The sequence below is a fragment of the Elephas maximus genome, chromosome X (genome assembly GCF_024166365.1).
Source record: "Elephas maximus indicus isolate mEleMax1 chromosome X, mEleMax1 primary haplotype, whole genome shotgun sequence".
NCBI lineage: Eukaryota > Metazoa > Chordata > Mammalia > Proboscidea > Elephantidae > Elephas > Elephas maximus.
Window position 1 is genome coordinate 101,897,761 of NC_064846.1, and position 19,781 is coordinate 101,917,541.

At 54.8% G+C, this 19,781-nt stretch overlaps 1 protein-coding gene across 1 annotated transcript; it reads right to left on the bottom strand.

The window, feature by feature from the left end:
- Window positions 1–6,333: 6,333 nt before the first annotated feature.
- On the bottom strand, window positions 6,334–19,380 carry EFNB1 (ephrin B1). The gene is made up of 5 exons (XM_049872775.1): window positions 18,480–19,380; window positions 9,648–9,925; window positions 8,749–8,841; window positions 8,415–8,543; window positions 6,334–8,283 (listed from the first exon to the last, which is right to left on the bottom strand). Exons 1-5 carry the CDS (start codon window positions 18,605–18,607, stop codon window positions 7,874–7,876), a joined length of 1,038 nt encoding a protein of 345 aa, XP_049728732.1. The 5' UTR covers window positions 18,608–19,380; the 3' UTR covers window positions 6,334–7,873.
- Between the last annotated feature and the right edge of the window lie 401 nt (window positions 19,381–19,781).

Genomic DNA, 19,781 nt, shown 5'->3' on the forward strand with positions numbered 1-19,781 from the left:
CAAGCATGGTACCTGACCTATAATAAGTGCTCAATAAGTGTTAGTTTTTATTATAGAGTAGTATAATAAGACATTGACTCTTCAGATTGGTCCAACAGTAATGTGAGCAGATGAAGGGCAGGAACAGAGCCCTGTGATGGTTGTTTCAGCCAAGTCCGTTCAAGTTGACACACATTTCAAAGATTTATTGATATTACCTCTATGCTAAGCTCTGCGTCGGGTGAGACACAGAGATGAATTAGACATGGACCCTGCCCTCCAGAAGCTCACAATCTAGTGGGGTAAACAGACAGAAATACACAGAGTGGAAACAGAAGCACTGTGGGAGCTAAGAAGGGAGAACCAGCTTGGCCTGGGTTGGCAGCCGGAAGCGTCCATCAAGGGTCAGTAGGAGTTTGCCAGGCCAGTGGCGAGGGGCCAGGACTTCTGTCTGAAGGAGGTGCATATGGAAAGGCACTGAGGCTTCAAGGTACATGTCCTGGTCAGGCACCAGTGAGTAAGTTTGCGTTGTTGGGGTGTAATGTATGGGGGGAGGGGGATAAAAAGATGGACAGGGGTCAGATCACGCAGGGCTTTGAAAGCCATGCTTAAGAATTAAACTATTGACAGATTTGAAAGGTAAACAGGATTGACAAGATCAGGGTTGAGCTTTGGAAAGATCACCCTGGCTGCTGTTTTGCAAAGGGATGGGGGTCAGGATGGAAGCAAGAAGGTCAGTTAGGAGGCTATTGTCATCGTCCAGGCAAGAGATGATGGCAGTGGCTTGAAGCAGGGTGGTGGCTACAGGTAGTCAGAAATGGGCAGAGTCAAACACTGTTTCATAGGCAGGACTGATTCAAGGATAATCCTGAAGTCCCTAGCATGGGGCCCATCTGTGGCAAGATCTTGGCTTAGCTGGGAGCAGACACCTGTGCTCTGTAAAGTTGCCTCTTTTTTCCCTTTGGTGTTTATTTTCATTTCCTTGTAAATTCCAATCTTGTTTCAGCTAAACTGAAGGGAAAGGAGATTTTTCCATACCCCAGCTGGGACCAGGCTTCCCTGTGCCTCCTGGGCTCTGCTGGTGGCTCAGGAGAAGGCTTGGTGGGGCATGTCAGGCCAGCAGGGTGGAGAGAACAGCTTGGCCAGGATCAGGGGATACAGGGATGCAGGAGCAGACAGAGAAGTGAACAAATTCTGCCTGTTGCTTGTTTAAAAAGAGAACGGCTCCCTTCCCTGGGCAATTCCCCTTAAGTCATGGACACCTCTAGCTTTTTCATCTCTGGATTTCACAGTCCCAGGCCCGACCAAAGGGTGCCTGGGATCAGAGTCAGTGCCAGACGGAGGGATTCCAGAGTCCATAGTAAACAACCAGTGTGTGTGTTGGGGGAGCGGGGGTGTTGGGAGGCTGTGTGGTGGTTTGAAGATGCAATGGGCTGGAAGTCAGAAGACCTGGGAAGGCCAGTGCTAGCAAACTCTCTGCGTGAATGTGGGCAGTCACTTCTTCCCCCCTCTGGGCCTCAGTTTTCCCATCCATCCAACAAGGGGGCTGGACTAGAAAGTCTCTAAACGCCCTAACAGCTTGAAAGATTCCATTCTCTTCTCTGAATCCACCCAGGGGGAGGCCTTGGGGGCTGGGGCACCAGCAGGGGCTGAGAATTCCATAGCAATTTGCATGTGAAAGCATGTTACTGCCATGGCTATTAGTGTGTGCAGGGGGGCTGAAGATAGGGCTAGGATAGCTAACTGACAGGCTAGCCTGAAAGGGCCAGGCTGTCTGGGTGGGGGAGGGAGGGAGGACAGTCCTGGAGGTGTGCACAGGGAGGCTGGCCTGCCACTCACATCTCCGAAGGAAGGGGGAAAGCGCATGACCTTTAAGGCTCCAACCAGCCTTGAAATGCCCAAGTCTGGGTCTGGGCCATAAACTAACAGGTCTGGCCCCTACGGATGCCTCCAAGTAGTTGTGCCACTGAGGGATTATGCAGCTGTGTGAGGTGCCACAGAAGAGTCCCCAGGAAGGGGGACAAACTGTCAGTGCATTTTTGAGGGCTGTTCGCCACCAGGCCTAAACCTCACGGGATCACATTTTCCTCAGGGCTGTAATGTGTCATTTTGGTAACTGCCTTGTGTAAACTTACAAAGTTTGTCAATATAAATACTGTGTATATATAGGTTTGTTTGGTTCACTCACACACACACTCCAGGAGATTCCGGGAGAAGAAAGCAACAGTGTGCAGAAGGGCAAGCAGCTCTAACTTATGAGGCAAGAAAGCTGGGTTCTAGGTCTGGCCCTGCCAGCATTTCCTGTGTGCCCTTGGTAAGTCCCACCAGTCTCTGGGCCTCAGTTTTCCCATAAAGCTGTAAAGGAGCTCTCAGAAAAGTCCTAGATCTACCATTCCCATGCCTCCAGCTTCTCAGATCCCACCTGAACAGCCAGTCCCTCTGAGAGCATGGGCAGCATAGGGCTCTACCCAGTGGAATCCATCCAGTGTGAAGTCTCCTGGGCAAGGGTGGAGTCTAGGATCTCACTTAGTTTCCTGTGGTTATAGGAACCAAAGGATCCACATGGAGTCTCTCCATAGGGGCCAGCCCAGAGAAAAAGAGAAGCTCCTCTCCCAGGAGCTAGCTCTTCATCCCCTGTCTCTAGAGGGGCTGTGAGAGGCTGGCCATTGGGCCGCAGGTATAGGCAAGGGCTGAGGATACCTCTTTTAGTTTGGGCAGCTTCTGCCTACAGGATTTGGGAAGTGTTTATCTTGGGTACATTTTGCCCGGCTCCTGGCCCAAATACCTGGGATGGAGGATAAAGGCAGTAGGCTGGGATTAGAACTCCAGGGCAAGGTCTTATGAGGGTATTTATGAACTTTGCAAAAGGCCAGCTTTGGTTGGTGATGGTGGGAACAGCCAGGGCTTGGGGTCCACTTCTAAGCAGAAAAAGGCCCAGGAAACCCTGCCCCGGAGCCAAACTATCCCTCTACACCTCACAATCACTGTTGAGAAAAAAATGGATGGATAGATGAATGAATGAATAAAAGACTAACTTCAGAACCCAAGTTCTTAATCTGAGTATCCTTGATCCTGGCTCTCACATCCCCATGATTCAGTCAACACACAAGCACAGTCAAGTGCTAACCAAGTGCTTAAAGACCCTTCTAGAAGATACCCTCTAGAAGGTACCCTTCTAGAAGGTCAGCACCCTGGAGCAGGGACCTTATCTATCCTATTCACCACTGTACTCCAGTGACCAGACCACTGACTGGCACATAGTAGACTCTCAATCGTTTCTGAATAAACAAATCTAGCCCCATGCTTTCATTACCCTATACGGGGAAATTGAGTTCCAAAGAGGCAAGGGACCTGCCTGCCCCTGGTCAAAAAGGGAGTCATGGCATGGCTGAGGCAGGCCCTCAGTTTGCCAGCCTCTCAGCATGAGGCCCTAGCTTGTACAAAGAGTCCTGTGGCAGACTCCTTCTACCCTCTCTTACCCCTTCACACATTCCTTAATCCCCCTACCCCCAGTTTTCCCATGTTCCTTTCTCTTTGCCAGCTGGATAATTAACCATTGGAAACAGAACCTACAATTACTGTCTCCCCCATGTCCTTAAATTGCTTTCAGTTTGGGCTTCATGACCCATGTCCTGGGTGGGGGCTGGGTTCCCCCTCAGCAGCCTCCCAAAGCAGGAGCCAACCTAACAAACACCAGCTGGGGCCCCCGCTCCCCAGATCCGGTAGCCAGCTGTGCAGGAGGCCAACAGCAAATGGGGAAAAGGAGGGTCCCCAGGCATGATGGGGCTGACTCAGCTGGGGTGTCAGTGGGACTGTGATGTACCGGGAAGGGCAGGAGGGCAGGCAGGTGGGTGGGCTGGATTTCCAAGAGTTATTGACAACAGGTGGCCAAAGGGACACATGCTCAGCAGGGCCCAACCTAGGATGGCTCTGGTCGGGCCTGGGCCTCTCCTTGGGTCTGTGGCCCATTTTCATGCCCTTGCCTAGAGCATGTCAGGCCATCCATGTCGCTGGTGCCTCAGAGACAAAATGACCAGCACAGTAATGTCACAAGAGCCCTCCCTGCCCTTGCAGTTCCACAAGTCTGTTCTTCAGAGAAACTAAGGCCTGGTTAGCACCTGCTCAGTTTGGCTTCACTGGAGAACTGGGCTCAGCCTGTGGAGGAAGCCAGGCTGCCCCACCCTCACCTGGGAAGCATCCTCTATCCCTGACTCACCAGGCACTTGGGCCCAGCTGGGACAGGAAGGACACACAGTCGAGGGTGGGGCAGGACTAGGGCCCTACCTGCTGGAGGCTCCCACCTCCTGCTTCTGGCTAGCTAATCTTGGTCCTCCCCTCCCCCGCCCTCAACCCAGAGAGAGAAGAAGAGAAAAGGTCAGGAGAGGGCTTCTATTCTTCAAGATTTCCAAGAAAGCATGCTTGCTCAGTCTCACCTTAGACAGAGGAAAAGGGTGGGGGAGAAGGGAGAATGGGAGTCATACCCCCTCACTCTCAGGGAACTTCACTTATTTTCCCATGGTGTAATAAAAGGCCTGGGCTTGAATCCTAGTGTTCCCACTCACTTGATGTGTGCCTTTGGACAAGTTACTGTCCCCTGTAGGGTCTCAGTTTACTCATCTCAAATACGAGGCAACGAATTCCATACCTACCAGCCTCACAAGGCAGTTTATGAGGTTCAATGAAAGAAATGTGTAAATGTTTGAAAAAACTGGTAGGCACTGTCCAAGTGAGGGACACCATGCCACAAGGGATACTAAGCACCACTGTGTGGTCAGCAGAGTCAGCAGTGAGCTCAAACCAGCCCCAGTCACTACGCCCATGCCAGGGCAAGTAGGAACAGCCAGTCACAAGCTTGCTGGGCTGTCAGGGAGACTGTCCCATGCTTTTCTTACTACTTTCCTTTCCATACTTCTCTCTCCCTCAGATTTTACTTAATGATACCACAGCTACCCTAATGATACCACAGCTACCCTCATGGAACCCCTAGAAGATCAATTCTCCACTGGTAGGGTGAGGGCAGCTGGTAGCCTCTCAAGGACACTCAGAAGGGTGGTAAGGGCTCACTCAGCCTAGGTCAGGCTCCACCTTAACTACAGACACCAATCTGGTCTGAACCAGCCCTGGTTAGAGACCCCTGGCCCAGGCCACGGGGTCGGCGGGGGGGGGGGGGCATTCCGGGCAGGCAGTCAAGCAGCAGAGGCCCCATCTGATCCAGGCACTTCCTTTGGTTAATAAGAAACCAAATAAACAGCCTCTGCCCCAGCTGGCTCCGAGAGCACCCCAGCCCAGCCCAGCCCAGCTCTAGCCCAGCCTCCCTTTCCTCCACCCTGCAGGTCCCATGGCTCTCTCCCCCTTCCTTCTTCATGCACTTCTTACTTCCCTCCTAGCCATGGCTGCCCCTTGGCTGGTTCACTGGAGCTTCCTGCTCTGGGTCACTAACTAACCCTCCCCTTCCTTCCTTTTCCTCCTTTCCTCTATTGCCTTCTTACCCATTTTTAGCTGCCAGGACCTCACTTGTCCTCCACCCTTGACGTCTATCTGTCTTAGCCATCTCCACAGGGAGTCCCCTCGAAAAGCCCGCAGGCTGCACCATGCTAGAACAGGAAGGTCCCAGACCCTGCTTGAGTCTTTGCTGTGGGACCGAGGCCAAAGCCTCCTTAGGGCTCTCACCACACTCTCTGACCCTAGCAAGTTACTCATCAGCCTGTGGGAGGGAGACTGAGTACTCAGGGCTGCTGTAGCTTGAGGGCTTCAACTGCCAGCCAGATGCCCCCAAGTATGCCATGGTGATGGGCTCTAGTGCAGTCCAACTCCAAAAACAGGAGAAGGAAGATTCTTTTGCCTGAGAGACGAACTAAAGCAGTCCTGGTGCCCAGGGGGCTGGCAGCAGAGGCCCAGCTTTTGGGAAGTTATTTCTATCTACCTCCGGATGTTCTGAGGTAGGACAGGGCTGGGCCTGCCAGCAGGTCCCAGATCTAGCCCCAGCCAGGTTGGGGCAGTACCTGTGGACACACCCAGATCCCCATGGGAACACCACCTCTCTCTCCCCATCAACCTTCTCTAGCTTAGCCTGGTACCAGACTGAGGAAATGCCCAGGACATCGTAGCACTGCACTTGCCACAAAGATGACAGGTATGTCAGGGGGAAATGGTCCCAGGTTCCACGGCAGCACAACAAAAAAGCAGAGAAACTTGGGGTGGAGGGGCAGCAGGAGGGGCACAGGGCACATCTAGTTCCATTAGGACACTCCCTCTTTCCATACCTACCCAGATCACCAGTGGTTTGGGCACAGGAAATCACACGCACACACACACACACACACACACACACACACTCTCTCTCATGCTCACACTCTGTCTCTCTCTCATACGCTTACATTCCATTCCCCAATATCATGACACCATTTTGCACCCATTTCTCCATGTGGTTAATTTTTTTTTTTAGTTCTCATTTTTTTCTAAGAAAAAGGCAACAAGAAAATAATTCAGAGTTTATACAAAACATCTTTACATTATTTTTTCCAAAAAGACTAGTATTTACACAAATGGCAACAGAAACAAAAACCCTTCCGACTGCCACCTGGAAGGGGGTGGCTGTTCTGCTCCCTCTCCCACCTGGCACTGGGGTGGGCAGTGGGCCAAGAGGCCATGTGGAGGTGGATGGGATAAGGCCCAGCTCCTTCCACAGCCGATCTGGGAGTGCCTGCAAGGCACAGTCAAGTGTCAGTCTGTTAGCAGCCGTGCTGGCAAGGAGCCGGGGTCAAAGTGCACGATGGGCTGGCCCAGCCCCTGGCAGTCTCTTCCTCTTCCCAGGCCCCAGCCCAAGATTGGGATGCCAATAGGAGCTGGGTGGATGGTGGGCACCCACCTGTGCTAGAGCCCAGAAAAGGAGGAGGCCACCTGGCCTTATACCCACTTAAGTCTTCACCTGGGCCTCTGCCTCCCCATCAGGCTAAAGGATACCAAAGGTAAGGAGAGAACAGGGCGGGGTGGGGGGGTACTCCCAGCTTACTGCCCTCCGCCCCCCATGAGGTCATCTGCCTGCAGCAGCTCTCCTGTTCCCCAGGCAACAGCCAATTAAGACGTTAATTACCGTGAGAGTGAGGGAGGCAGGAGATGCCCAAGAATCCCACAAGGAAGGGATTTTTTTTTTTTTTTGGTGGAAGTGTGGCAGCTACTACCCCACTGCCAGGATTAGCTTTGTAGAAGGAGGATCAAGAGGGGAGGGTGGGGCACCTTGCCCAAATGGCACTCTCCACTTCCCTCATGGGCAAGAACGGCCCTGGCCTGCCCCGTTCCCCCCCGCCACCCCGCCCAATGCCGAGGAGTCTATAAAATAAATGCCATTCTATGTTTCTGGGCTGGCCACATCCTGCCCCTGCCTCAGCCCCAGCCCCAGGCCCTCTTATATGCTTATCCAGGCTGGGCCAGGCTCAGAAAGCCTGGAGAGGAGCTGCCTTTTACATTTTTCTTCAAAAAACAGATGAAAATGAGTTGACAGCTAAAAAATGAACACAAAAGTATTAAAAACAGTGATGATAGCGGACAAGCAGTCCTGGGAAGGGGGCACAGGGACAAGGGTGGGGGCAGGGCCAGAAGGCCATCTCCCTGCCTGCTGTCCATCAGCATCCAACCCTGCCCACCAAGAAGGGGTGCCCCCACCGAGCCCAGAGGCCTGGCCAGAGGGGGAAGGCACAAGAGCATGGGGGTTAGGGGCACAAAAACCCCCCTCCAAAACCCAGGGAGCACGAAAAAATGGGGATTATAAAAGCCAAGAAACTACAAAACTAAATACAAAGGTGGGCACAGCTGGCGAGGGGAGAGGGTGTGCGGGAGAAAGAAGAGGTGTGGTCCAGGCCGTCTGTCCTCCAGGGCCTGAGGCCACACCGGGCACTCAGACCTTGTAGTAGATGTTCGCCGGGCTCTGGGGTGGCATCTCCTGGACGATGTAGACGGGATGCCCATAGTCCCCACTCACCTTCTCATAGTGGGGGCAGTAGTTGTTCTCTGTAGTCCGTAAGGGGATGATGATATCGCTGGGCTCGGTGCCCGCAGTGCCACTGCCCCCCTTGGGACTGGCCAGCGTACTGAGTGAAAGGGCAGCGGCCCGCTGCTGCGTGTGCTTGCGGTGCCGCTTGCGCAGCTTTAGTAGCAGAACCGTCAGGAAAATGATGATGAGCAGAAAGATGACACAGCCAGCACCAACAGCCGCAAACAATGCCACCTTGGAATTGAAGAAGCTGTCAGGGTCCCCACTGCCGCTGCCACCGCTTGCACCTGTGCCACTCTTCTCTTCCTGGTTCTCTGAGGAAGGGAAAGGGAGGGGTGGAGCGTTCAGCCAGGGGTCCCAGGGAGACATACCAGATCTTCAGAGATACAACTGACAGGGAGGCTGAACACGGGCTTCTGCCTCTGCAAAACACCTATACACTCACCATGCTTGCCGTCAGAGTCCCCTAGGGATCCCCGACCACGAGGAGCCTGTGTGGCCATCAAGACAGTGTTGTCTGCCTCCTTGCTGGGCCAGCTGGTGGTCAGCTGCTCAGGCATCACAGCATTGGGATCTGGGGGTAGGGAGAGGACAGGTGAGAGGGAGGGACTCTGCCAGTACCCTTGATGATCTAGGGTAGGCTGAGAGTGGCCTGTAAACTGGACATCAGATTCTCTAACCCCATTGCCCCCTCCTCACTCCCAACACAGACACACACACCCAGTCAGGAACACCGGTTCTACAGGCCTAACTGGGGGGCCCTCAGGCTGGGCACTCACCTTGCCCAACCTTCATGATGATCTTCATGGTGCGCGTACGGCACACACCTCCCTCCCGGTTCTCTAGGCCCTCTAGGCTCCCATTGGATGTAGCTGCAGGAAGAGGCCAAAGAAATCAGGGAGAGGAAAAGGTCCGCCAGCACTCCCCCAGAAACCCTAGTGCTGCCTCAGCCAATAGGAATAGAACTGGGAGTGGGGGAGTGGCAAGCAGCTCTTACCTACCCATGAACCTTTCTACTTCCCTCCCTCCCACTAGGAACAGGGTAGCATAGCTCAGCCCAGCCCAGGCCAAGCTCCTCCCCCAAGGGCATTGCTCCTCTATCACGACCAGGCCTTGGCTCCTCTTTCTCAGTGGCAGCAGTAAGGTGTGTCTTCTCACTGGGTGATGTTCCTCAGAGGCAAAGCCATTAGAACTGGCATTATGAGGAGGCTTCTATGTAGACTGGAAGGAATCCTGGATTTGGGGTCAGGAGATCTGGGTTGGAGTCCCAACCCATTCCTAACCCCCTGTTTGATCTAGGGCAAGAAGTCCTTTCACCTCTTGGAGAGTCCCTCAGTTTCCCATGAGGAAAAAGGCTGCACAGCTGGCTAATCTCAAAGGACTCTGCCAATTCTGCCATTCCCAAGATTAGATCTTAGGTGGGTAAAGAAAATAAGAGAGAAAGCAACAAGAATTGGAGTCTTCTTCCACATATCTCCTGGAGTGCCAAGGCAAGCAGGCATTGGGCCCCTTGGGGGATGCTGGGGCTGAGATTCCAAGGCCGGACTGCAAGAAAAGCATGCCAGTCTTCAAAGATGAGACCAGGCAGGACCTTAACTGTGTGCACTATCATTGTACTAGTACAGGGCAGAAGAGAGTTAAACCCAGGGAGAGAATCACATGGTGAACACGGACTCACAGGTAATATAGTAATCATGGTACTTCTTGAACTCCAGGCCCATGTAGTTGGGGCTGAACTCCTGGAACTTAATGGTGAAACGGATTTCCTGCTGTGGTTTGTTGCAGGTGACCAGCACATTGGGGTCGAGCACGGTGCTGCAGGCAGCTGCCTGTTCAGGCCGCACCATGTATAGCTTATAGTACTCGTAGGGCCGCCCTGCTTCTGCTCGGGGGCAGATGATGTCCAGCTTGTCTCCAATCTTCGGGTAGATCACCAGGCCCTTCCCACTCAGGAACCTGCCCAGAAAGGAGGAGACGGTCAGCCCCAGGTTTGGGGGCCCAGGCCATCCCAGAAGCAGGGGAGCAGACAATGAGGGCCAGGCTGGGCCTACTGGGTGGAGATGGCAATAGTGGGCATTCTGCCCTTGCTCCAACCTCAGGCTGGTGGGAGTGGGGAGAGAGAACCACACTGCCAGCAGGGTGTGGAAGGGGTGGCCTATGGGCAAGGCTGCCAGGCTCTGACTGCTCGGCAGGGTGGGGCACTGCCTAGCTGGGAGAGTCCTTTGTCCTAATGTGGCATTTCCGCAGGGGGCTGACGTGGCCAATGGGCTGGGTACCAAGGTGTTAGGGCTGGGCTGCCTGAAGGTGGCAGCATCCCCTGTTCTCCCTCCCCCAACATACTCACATTCCTGCACAGCTACTGCCACCACCTCCCCTATACAAACACACACACACACATACACACACACGGCAAGCCCACACATGCCTTAGCCACCACCCCCGCAGCTCCCAGCCAAGGCTGGGGGAGCTCAACCTGTCTAGGACCCATGTCCTCCTTGCTAATCTTGGGTATGATGGGAATGATAGGAACAGGCATTGCCTGGAACCAAGGAATGATAAGTACAATCTAGCCAGGTACAGCTCCACACAGCTCTACTTCCACTACGCAGTGTCCCACCAGTGACCCACCCCACCCTCACAACGCAAAAGCCTGAATCCCCAAACTTGATCAGGCTCACTCTTAAGAAGAACGGGGCGGTGGGGCAGGGGGGAAGGGGTTCAGCTAGGGACAACAGAACATGTACAATAGAGCCTCAGGAGCCCTACTCATCTGGATTCCAATCTCCCCACTGATACACTGCTCCTACCACAAGTCCTGAGAGAAGATGGACAAATGCCTTCTGGGCCAGGTTCATGTTCTAATCCAGAAGGCCAGGAACTGGGGGAAAGCAGGGGCAGGGCAGCTTCCCAGGGCCACCTATTCATATGACTGTGTCCTTGTCTAAGCCCACAGTAAGAAAGGGCACAGGTGGTAATCCATTGGTCATTTCTGATCCTGGGAAGGCTGGAGCTGAGAGCAAGGCAGTATCATGCAGGAGAAAAGACACAAACTTTAGAATCAGACATACTTGGCCCTTACTAGCTTTGCCATCTTGGATGAGCTACCTGAACTCTCTGAGCTTCAGTTTCCTCATTTGTGAACTGGGCATGGTAAGAGCCCCTACCTCCCAGGAGGGTAGATGAGATAGCACACATAGAGCACACAGCACACAGTAGGCACTCAACATGTTTGACTCCTCCTTAGGAATAGTCTGTCAAGAAGGAGGAGGTCAGATACTAACATTAAATACCTATGAGCCCAGTCTTGTTTCTTGGAGGGAAAATCAGAAGAGAAGATACAGCCCCATCCTTGAGGAGTTTATTGCCTGGTTTGGGTCAGAAATGTGAATGGTCCACACTCAAACAAGAGACAGCACAAGGCGATTTGTAGGTTATGTGCAAGGATGATGGTTCAAACAGCAAGCACTGGAGGCACTAAAAAGAGACAGCTTATCTGACTGACCAGGATGGTCAAAGATGGTTCCACAGAAAGGGCTGGATGAAAGTGGGTCCTGGGTGAGGAATAAGAGGTGAACACACAGTAAGAGTAGACGGTATTGTCTAGGACACAAAACCCAGGCCAGTAATTTGTCCAGCTTGGCTTGGGGTGGGTAGAGAGGAACAGAAGAAAAGATCAGCTGGGACCAGATTGAAAGATCTCAAGGATCACAATAAGCTGTCGGTTACATCCTATTGGTGACAAACTCTCAAGCAGGAAGGAAAATGAAGGACAAAATGCAGTGCTTAAAGAGAATGAAGCTGACAGAGTCAGACAGGCTCTGCTGAAGAGCACCAATTCAGAGGCTACTGTAATAATACAGTGATTCCAGTTCCTGAGGGCCCACTACACAGTGGGTACTACAAGCAATGAGGAGGACCTATTGTGAGCTCTAGGTCAATGCCTCTGCAGTGCCACACTTCAGTGTCCTCACCCCAGGGAGGGAAATGATGCCCAGGTGGGAGAGTAAGGGAACTAGACCAAGAAGATGAAGTAGATAAAGCAAAGAAGCCCTCCCTTCGTGCCAGGTGAGGCTCCACCAATTTGGGACCTACTCAGGACCATCCTGGCGTGCGGGAGGGTAAAAGCCAAAATGAGAATGTCTTCTCCTCTTGGTACCTAACTACCCCACTCCAGAGGGCCAGAAAGGAAGCAGGCACAGAGTAGAGGCCCATATAAACATTTGAGAGGGAACGCCCCCGCACATGTGCCATAAAAGGCCAACAAGTTTCACCAAAGCCTCTAATTCTCAAAGCATTTTTCACTTTCCACTCCTCACACTGGTTCCATCCAGACAGCAGGATCAAACAACTTCTAACATCTTAGAGCCAGGGGGAACCATAGAGACTCACTGAGTCCAGGCCCCTCATGAGAGGGCATGAACGATCAGATGAATGTTCCCACTGAAGAGAGATGCTCAATGCCAGCTCCAGGGGCTTAAATCCCCCCCCTCAAGGACGTTAACCCCTAAGGGTCTAACATGCGGAATCCTTATACAGTTGCACCTCAACAAAAGTCCACCTGGAGGTGACATCAGGTACATAGAGGGCATGGAAAGGGGTATAGGCCAGCTTCCCTTTCTAATCACTTGGCCCTGGCTTAATCACTGGGGAATGAGTCTTGCCTGCCCTGAGCTCAGTCTCCTATAGCCACCCGTGCCCTGGAATTGGAACACATGGCTTCTACCTTTAACACAGAGACACTGAGAAAACAGATGTCTATATAATAGGTGGGGGAGGGGGAAGAAGAGATGACTATTCCCCAAAACACCCCTCAGACTCTCTTCAACCTCAGTGAACAGTGACTTCATAAATATTTATTAGTTCATTTGCATAGCAGCTGGCAGAGGGAAACTCACCTTCCACTAAAGTACATTGGCCATGCAGAAGGGAGAAGAGCCTGATGAGACCCACCTTCCCTGACCCTAATCTACCATAATGGTGCCTTCTTAGCATCTTCTCCCACCACTGGAAAAACTGCATCGTGGCCTGTGAGAAGCCCAAGAAAGTGGAGAGGGGCTATGAGAGGTAGGTTTGAAGCCAGTGAGAGTGGAACTTGAAGCCAGGTACACCACTAGTCATACTGTTCAGGGGGGAACTATAGGTCTCCCTCTACTCACCAGGTCAGGAGTAGGGGTAGGACAGGAGGAGGAAGAGATTGTCCTCAAGTTACAGTCTTTATTTCAAAAATTACTCTCCCCACTATCAAGCCAAGTTTTCCTGCCTGCGGCCACCCCCAGACAAAGCCCTTTTCTGGAAAATAAGGGGATTGACGTGGCCCAGCAGGAAGCCCGAAGCTGGTCGCCATGGTAACCCCTGAGGCTTTCCCTCCCTAGCCTCTGATAACCCTGGGACCCCAGGGAGTAAAATGACTGGGGGCGGGGGGCAGCCTGAGCTGTTAGGCTCCTGTCTTGTGACCTGCCTCTTCCCCTCCACCATAGCCCAAGTCCCTTCTTCAGCCTTTCTACTGAACTTAGAAGTACTGCCATAACTACTGAAAGGAATCATGGGATGTGAGAAGTCTGAAAGGTCTGGAGCAGCAATCCAAGGCCCTGGACTGATCACAGGCCAACTGACCCCCTCAAGGCTTCTTTTATCCAGGTGAGTCCCTCCCCATCTATACACATATTATCCACATGGGAGAGAACTTGCAGCTATAGGGGGCATGCCCAGAATGCTGCCCACATTTGCTCAGGCCTACACTTCCTTCCCTCCCATCCTCACCTCAGGCTCTAGAAACTGTGGCCAAAGGGTAGCCAAAGGAAGAACCTAGTCCCAAGCCATGAAAGTCCAAGTGTGGTAGAACACTCTAGCCATGACCTTGATTTGGTAACCCCACCACCACTGTGCCTGCACCCCCCAAGCCCAAGCCTGAGCTCAAGTCTGCTCTCATCCCAGCTAGGGTGGGGAGCCCCCAAATTAAAGGCTCCTCTTTACTCCACCAGCTCCACCCAGCTCCCGAGGCAACAGGAGCAGGCCTGGCATGTCCTAGCAGTGCCCGCCCAGGCGTGGGTGGGCAGGAGCAGCAGCTGGGTCCTGGCACACACACCGCACTGTCGGAGGCAGGGAAGCCAGGAGAGTCCCAGAGGAAGTCACCCTCCCCTTTGCCCCACCTGGCCAAAGCTAGTGTCCACTGAGGGCTTAACACCTCCGTCTCCGTTGTCTGCTTTCTGTGAGGCCCCTCAGAGGATGTGAGATTCTTGGCCCAGAGAGGAAACAAAGGTGCTCCTCAGAGCTCAGGAAGGAGAGTGCCAAGCAGCGAGTTGGCTGCCTCAAGCTCAGGACAGTAGAGCAGGCTGCCCTAGGAAGTTGGTCAAACAAAGTCGAATGAGGAAGCCAGAGCACTGCTCACCCCACACAGGCAGGACCTGAGCCACAAGAACAGATGCACACACACCTGTGAGGTGAGAGGGGAACCCAGGGGCAGGGAGCCAGTGCCTCTTCCCAAATCCCACCTTTAATTCCCATCTTTCCTAGATTCCATGGCAGCAGGATGGCCTGGAAAGAATGGAACATATCACAGCTTGTCCCCTACCAGCTCACTGACCTTAGTTAAGCGACTTCCTTTTCTGGGCATATTCCTCCTCATCTGGAAAATGGGGCAATGTCTACTTCCCAGGGCTGCCGGGAGCACCCAATGAGATCATATATGAGAATGCTTTGTAACTAGCAAGGTGTTGCCTGACTTAGTATGCCAACCACAGTACCATTTAGGAGAAAGAAGCTGAAGGAGGTTACACTTCTCGCTGTTAGCACTCCCACCCAAAACTACCACCTTGAAAACACACCCAGGAGGGGCTGCTATGGTCGGTGAGGCAAGGAACCCAGAATGTGGCTGATGAGCATCCTCCCCTCACCTCAACTCCCCTAGTAATCACAGGGTGAACCCTCCCCGAAACCTAATGCTTCCATGGCAACCAGTGGCCTCCTGGCTGGCCCACCCTCCCCATAACCCCAGCTCCTGAAAACAAAAATGCAGTGTCCAGGGCCTGCCCACCCCCATCCACCTGAACTGGTGAGGCCATAGACAGCACAGAGGGGCAAAAGGGGACCTTGTATTCAGCCCCCAAACCAGCCTCCCAGGCCCTTCTTGCTCCTGCCCAGAGACCTGGGGTGACAGTGGAGAGGGAGGGGAACAGGAAACTTTAGGAGCTGTTGGGTTCCCAGCACTCTCAGGCGTCCACCTGTGGCCAATCAGCCACTGAGTAGAAGAGGTCAGGTTCCTTGCCTCCCTGGAACCCTGAGCTGGCCTCCCCAGGACTGTGAGTTGGAACAGCTGTGAGGGGGCTGAGGCGGGCATTTTCACTTGTAGCAGTCAAGCATGGGTTAGGGTCTGCAGCTGCCCCCATCCATGTTGGAGTCAAGGGTCCTGGCTCCAAGCTGAAAAGCCCACCCCCCACTCCCTTGTAGGGAAGGTGTAATGTGATCTCAGGCACATTCCCACTCCCTGGAGGTGGGGGAACCTGAGTGGGGGGCAGGAAGAGGTCAGAACAAGACTAAGAGACTGAACTGCAGCAGCTGGACTTGGCTGAGGACTCAAGTGTGAGCCCGGCAGGCTGCCCTGAGCTCCCCGGAGGGAAAAGGCTGGGGGAGGGGGCTGCCCTGGGAGCCTTTGCTTATAGCCCCCTCCCCAACCTCCCACCCAGGCACACACACACACATCCTGGTTCCTACCAACCTCTAGACAGACCAAACCCACATCTCCACTCTGCACTCACGGAGCAAATCTGACAGGAGGGGGCCATGAAGGCAGAAGATCTTGACGCTCAAGGACTACCACCCTGGAAGGCCACAGGAGCTCCTTGGAAAAGAGGCTGGGAGTCTTGAGTTGGCCCTTCCAGCTCCCCTCCCCAATCAAGGCTGGGGCTGTATCCGCTGTGGAACCTGGAAGCGTACCCCCAGCCCAACTACTTCTTTATTTTGATTTTTCCCCCAAGGAGGAAGCAATAAGGCAGGGTTTATAGGCGCTGGGAGATTTGGGGGGGGGGTGGGTTGCTAGCTCCTGAAGGGACTGAGAAGAGAGACCAAAAACTGGGAGGAAGAGGGGAGGGAAGAGAGAAAATGAGCCTGTGAGGGAGAGCACGGACATGTGCAAGAAACAAAAGGACTTGAGAAAAAGAGGCAGAGTGCCTAAGAGCGAGAGGGAGTGTGAGAAAGAAAGGGAGCAGGCGAGCCTAGCAGGAGAGGGGAGGTGAGCACGGCTTACAGAGGGTGTGAGAGGGCGAACCCAAAGGGCCTGAGAGACAGCAGGCAAAGAGGGAGAGAGGCAGAAAGAGAATGTTATTTGAAAGGTTGTTGCAGCCTAAGGGTTGGGCTCAGTGGCAGAGGCAACCCCCCCCTCCAGCTGGAGTCCAGTTGAGGGCACTGCCTCTCTCTTGTCCTCCTGCTCTCCTCCAGCCACCCCTCGCCCCCTGCCAACACACAGACTGTGGCTGCATTCCAGACCCGAGCATAGATGGAACTCTGGGCAGAGGGCGGTGCTGGGGGCACCAAGATCGGTCCCTGACCATTCCCAGGATCTGCTCAATTACAGGATGGAATTCATGCAGGTCCTACTGAGTTACCAGCTCCCCCCACCCCACCTCCCAGGATGCCTGCCCCCCAGCTTGAAGTGGATGGAGGGGGACAGATGAGACACAACCTCCAAAAACCTGTAAACCAGTGCACAACTCTAAAGGTTCAGAACACAAAAGGGGGAAAGCTCAGACAGCTCGTTTCTTCCAACCCCCCCCCCACAGACTCTGCAGGAGGGCTCCTTTCCAGCTGTGGAGCTGTGTGCTATCTCTGGTTGGAGACCAGAGAGAGCAATTAGGTCACTCCCATGAGCCCCTATGATGGGCTACCCCAGGCAGATTTCAGCTTTCTTTGCTCAAGAGAGTATTTCCAGCCTCCACCCAGACAGAGAGGAACTGGGCACTTCACAATCTTTCTCCCTTCTCCCATGCCCCTCCACCCCCGCTGAGTGGCCCTGAGCCCCCAGGCCATTTTGAGCCCCTGCTGTTAGGAGAATGCTATACTCAGCTTGGCTTTTGAGTAAGAGAAATTCTTGCCAATCCCTTTCCTTGCACAGAGGCTGAGTCCTCTACCCTGACCCTGGTTTAGCTGTCCCACTGACCAATCCTGGGACCCTCTATTAACCCAAGGGGAAGAGAACTAAAGAAGCCACCTTCTCCCACTCCAAGGCTAAGAGAAGCACCCTCTCTGAGACCCAAAAGGCCAAGGCAGGCAGAAGCCCGGGAGGTTAGCGGGGAGTCCAGCAAGAGTGGACAGGAAGAGATTATAGACATAGGAATCGGAGAGCAGAGACAGGACAGGCCAAAGGCCCCAGTTTCCCGCTAAGTGGGGGTGTCACACACTGTCAGAGGACAGGGAGGAAGAGCGATTTTTACCCTGGGCTCCAACCTGAGTCCTGGATGACAAAAGAGAAAAAGGTCCCGAGATCACCACAACAGCCCCAGCGACTCCCCACTAACAGCCCAGAAACCACTGAGCCACCGCCCTAAAAGGTGTGTGTTGTTGAAGGGGGACGGTGAAGGGGAAGAAGGAGGAAGAAATGATCTCTACATAGCTGTCCCTCAACCCCTCGGGAAAAACTAAGCACACCTCCCCAATCTGGGGGACACGGGGCGGGGGGGGGGGGTGGCAACGGACCGCCTGGGCAGGAATCCCTTCCTCTCCACCCACCTCCCTCGCCGGCTTGGCCACCACTCTCCCAGACCCCCGACGAGCGGTGGATCGACACCCCCGCCCCCCGCAACAACCCCTCTCCCACTCCGCCCCTCTCCGCCCGCCGCCTTTGTGATCCTGGGAGCAGCGCCCGCCTTTCCACGACCCGGGCTAGGAGAAAAGGCGGGGGGGTGGGGGGGGGTGGGAGACCGCAAGAAGAAATGGCAAAAGCGAAAAGCCAGGGAGAGAGAGGCAAAAAGACAGGCAAGAAAGAAAAATGAAAACGCGAGAAACCAGACTGGGGATATAGGCTCTGCCCACCCGCCCCAAGCGCCGGGTCCCGCACTGCATTCCCTCCATAGCTAAGCAAACCAGGAACCTGTGTTTCAGCCTCGTCCCCTCGTCCCCCGCCCAGGTCAAGCTCAACCCGGGAGCGGCTCTTGGCGAAGACTGCCACGTTCCCAGGGGCCCCCGGAGAGGGCTGCGTTCTCGCCCCAACCCAACTCTCGAGTGTGTTCTCAAGCGCCCGGACTCCCCTACTCCGCCTGGCGCGACCATTTCGACTCATCTGGGACGTGCAGAGGAGAGGACCGGGAAGCCCAGGGGTCACAATCCCGCCAAGTGCCCCCACTCCACCCCGCCGCACCCTGCCCCGCCCGGCCGCAGGAAAACACACTCAAAAAAGCAAGAGACAAAATGGGGCGCCGCTCCTCCTCTGAACACCACCCCACACGCACTCGGGGGCACGCGGCCTCACCCCAAAGGAGTGCCTCCCACGCTCGGGGACCACAGCGGTTAAGTTACTCACTTGGGGTTGAGAGAGCTCCAGGACACGGGCTCCAGGTTCTTGGCCAGTGGCGTGGCAAGCCGGCACACCGCCAACACGACCATCGCCACATGCCATTTGCCAAGCCAACGCTGCCCAAGCCGGGCCATCTTCCCGGGGGCAGGCTGCACTTCGGGATGCCCTGGCGCCTCCTCAGCAAAGCTTTGCTGGTCTTCCCGTGCAGCGCAGCGCTCGGGGCCACTCAGGCGCCCATCCTCCGCAGCCACCGGCCTTGAAATGCTCCCCTCCTTCAGGCTTTGGTGTCGCTCTTCTCCGCCCGGCCGGCCAGGAGGACTCACTGGGCAACCGCCCCCAACACGGGTATGGGCTGCGGCCTCCGAGGGCTCGCTCCCCTGGCCTTTCCGACGCACGAGGCACGACGGGGGCTCTGCGCCCCCGGGTGATCCCGCCCGATTCCGCTCGGCTCCCCAAGACTGTTCCGGACCGCGCGCCCTCTCCCCGAAGAGGTATCCCCGCTGAGGACTCGGTGGCCGCCCCAATGCCTCGACCGTCCTGGGAACGGCGCCCCTGAGAAGTGGAGGTCTCCCCGAAACACGAGCTCGGTCCCTGGGCTCCCGATTGGGTCGCCCTGGCACGGGCTCCGTTCCTCCGGGCCACACTGGGACTCTGGGCTGAGCCCTCCACCCCACCCCCTGGATAGCTTCTACTTCAGCGCGGGCTCCGCTCGGTGTTCTTAGAAGAGCGGATAGGACGCTGTCGCTGCCGATCGAGCCAGTCCATCAGTTTACGCCTCTGAAGCCTCAGCCGGATAACCCGGCAGCCCCGTTGCCAAGTCTTAGCCCTCCAGCGATTGTGTCCGAAGGCCTGCGGTCAGTGCGAGCCTCACACACCTCCCACTGCAGTCCAGCGCACAGAAGACTCCTTCGGCTGCCGCTGAGCTGTCTACTCCCCTTTTCAGGCGATCGCAAAGCCAGCCCTGCTTCTCTTAGCCAATAGAAAGCCCCATGGCGGGGTCCTTTCCCCATACCCCTCCCCCAGAACGGGAAGGGGGCGGAGTTTTGGGGAGCTCTTAAAGACGACGCGTTCTCGATGGCTGCAATCAGTGTGAGGCTCCTGCGGTTACGGTTGGGTCCTGCCTTGTGCTGCCCCAGAGCGCTCAGCCCGTGGGAAGTTGGCGCTCTTCTAGAGCAGCCAGGCTGCTCTCCTCCCCGCAAGTCTGGTCAACACCCTCTAACCACTGACCTGCACCAGACAGGTCCTATCCCAAGCACCCCGGGAAAGTACTTCCATTATCTTTTCTCTCTCTCTCTCTCTCTCACACAC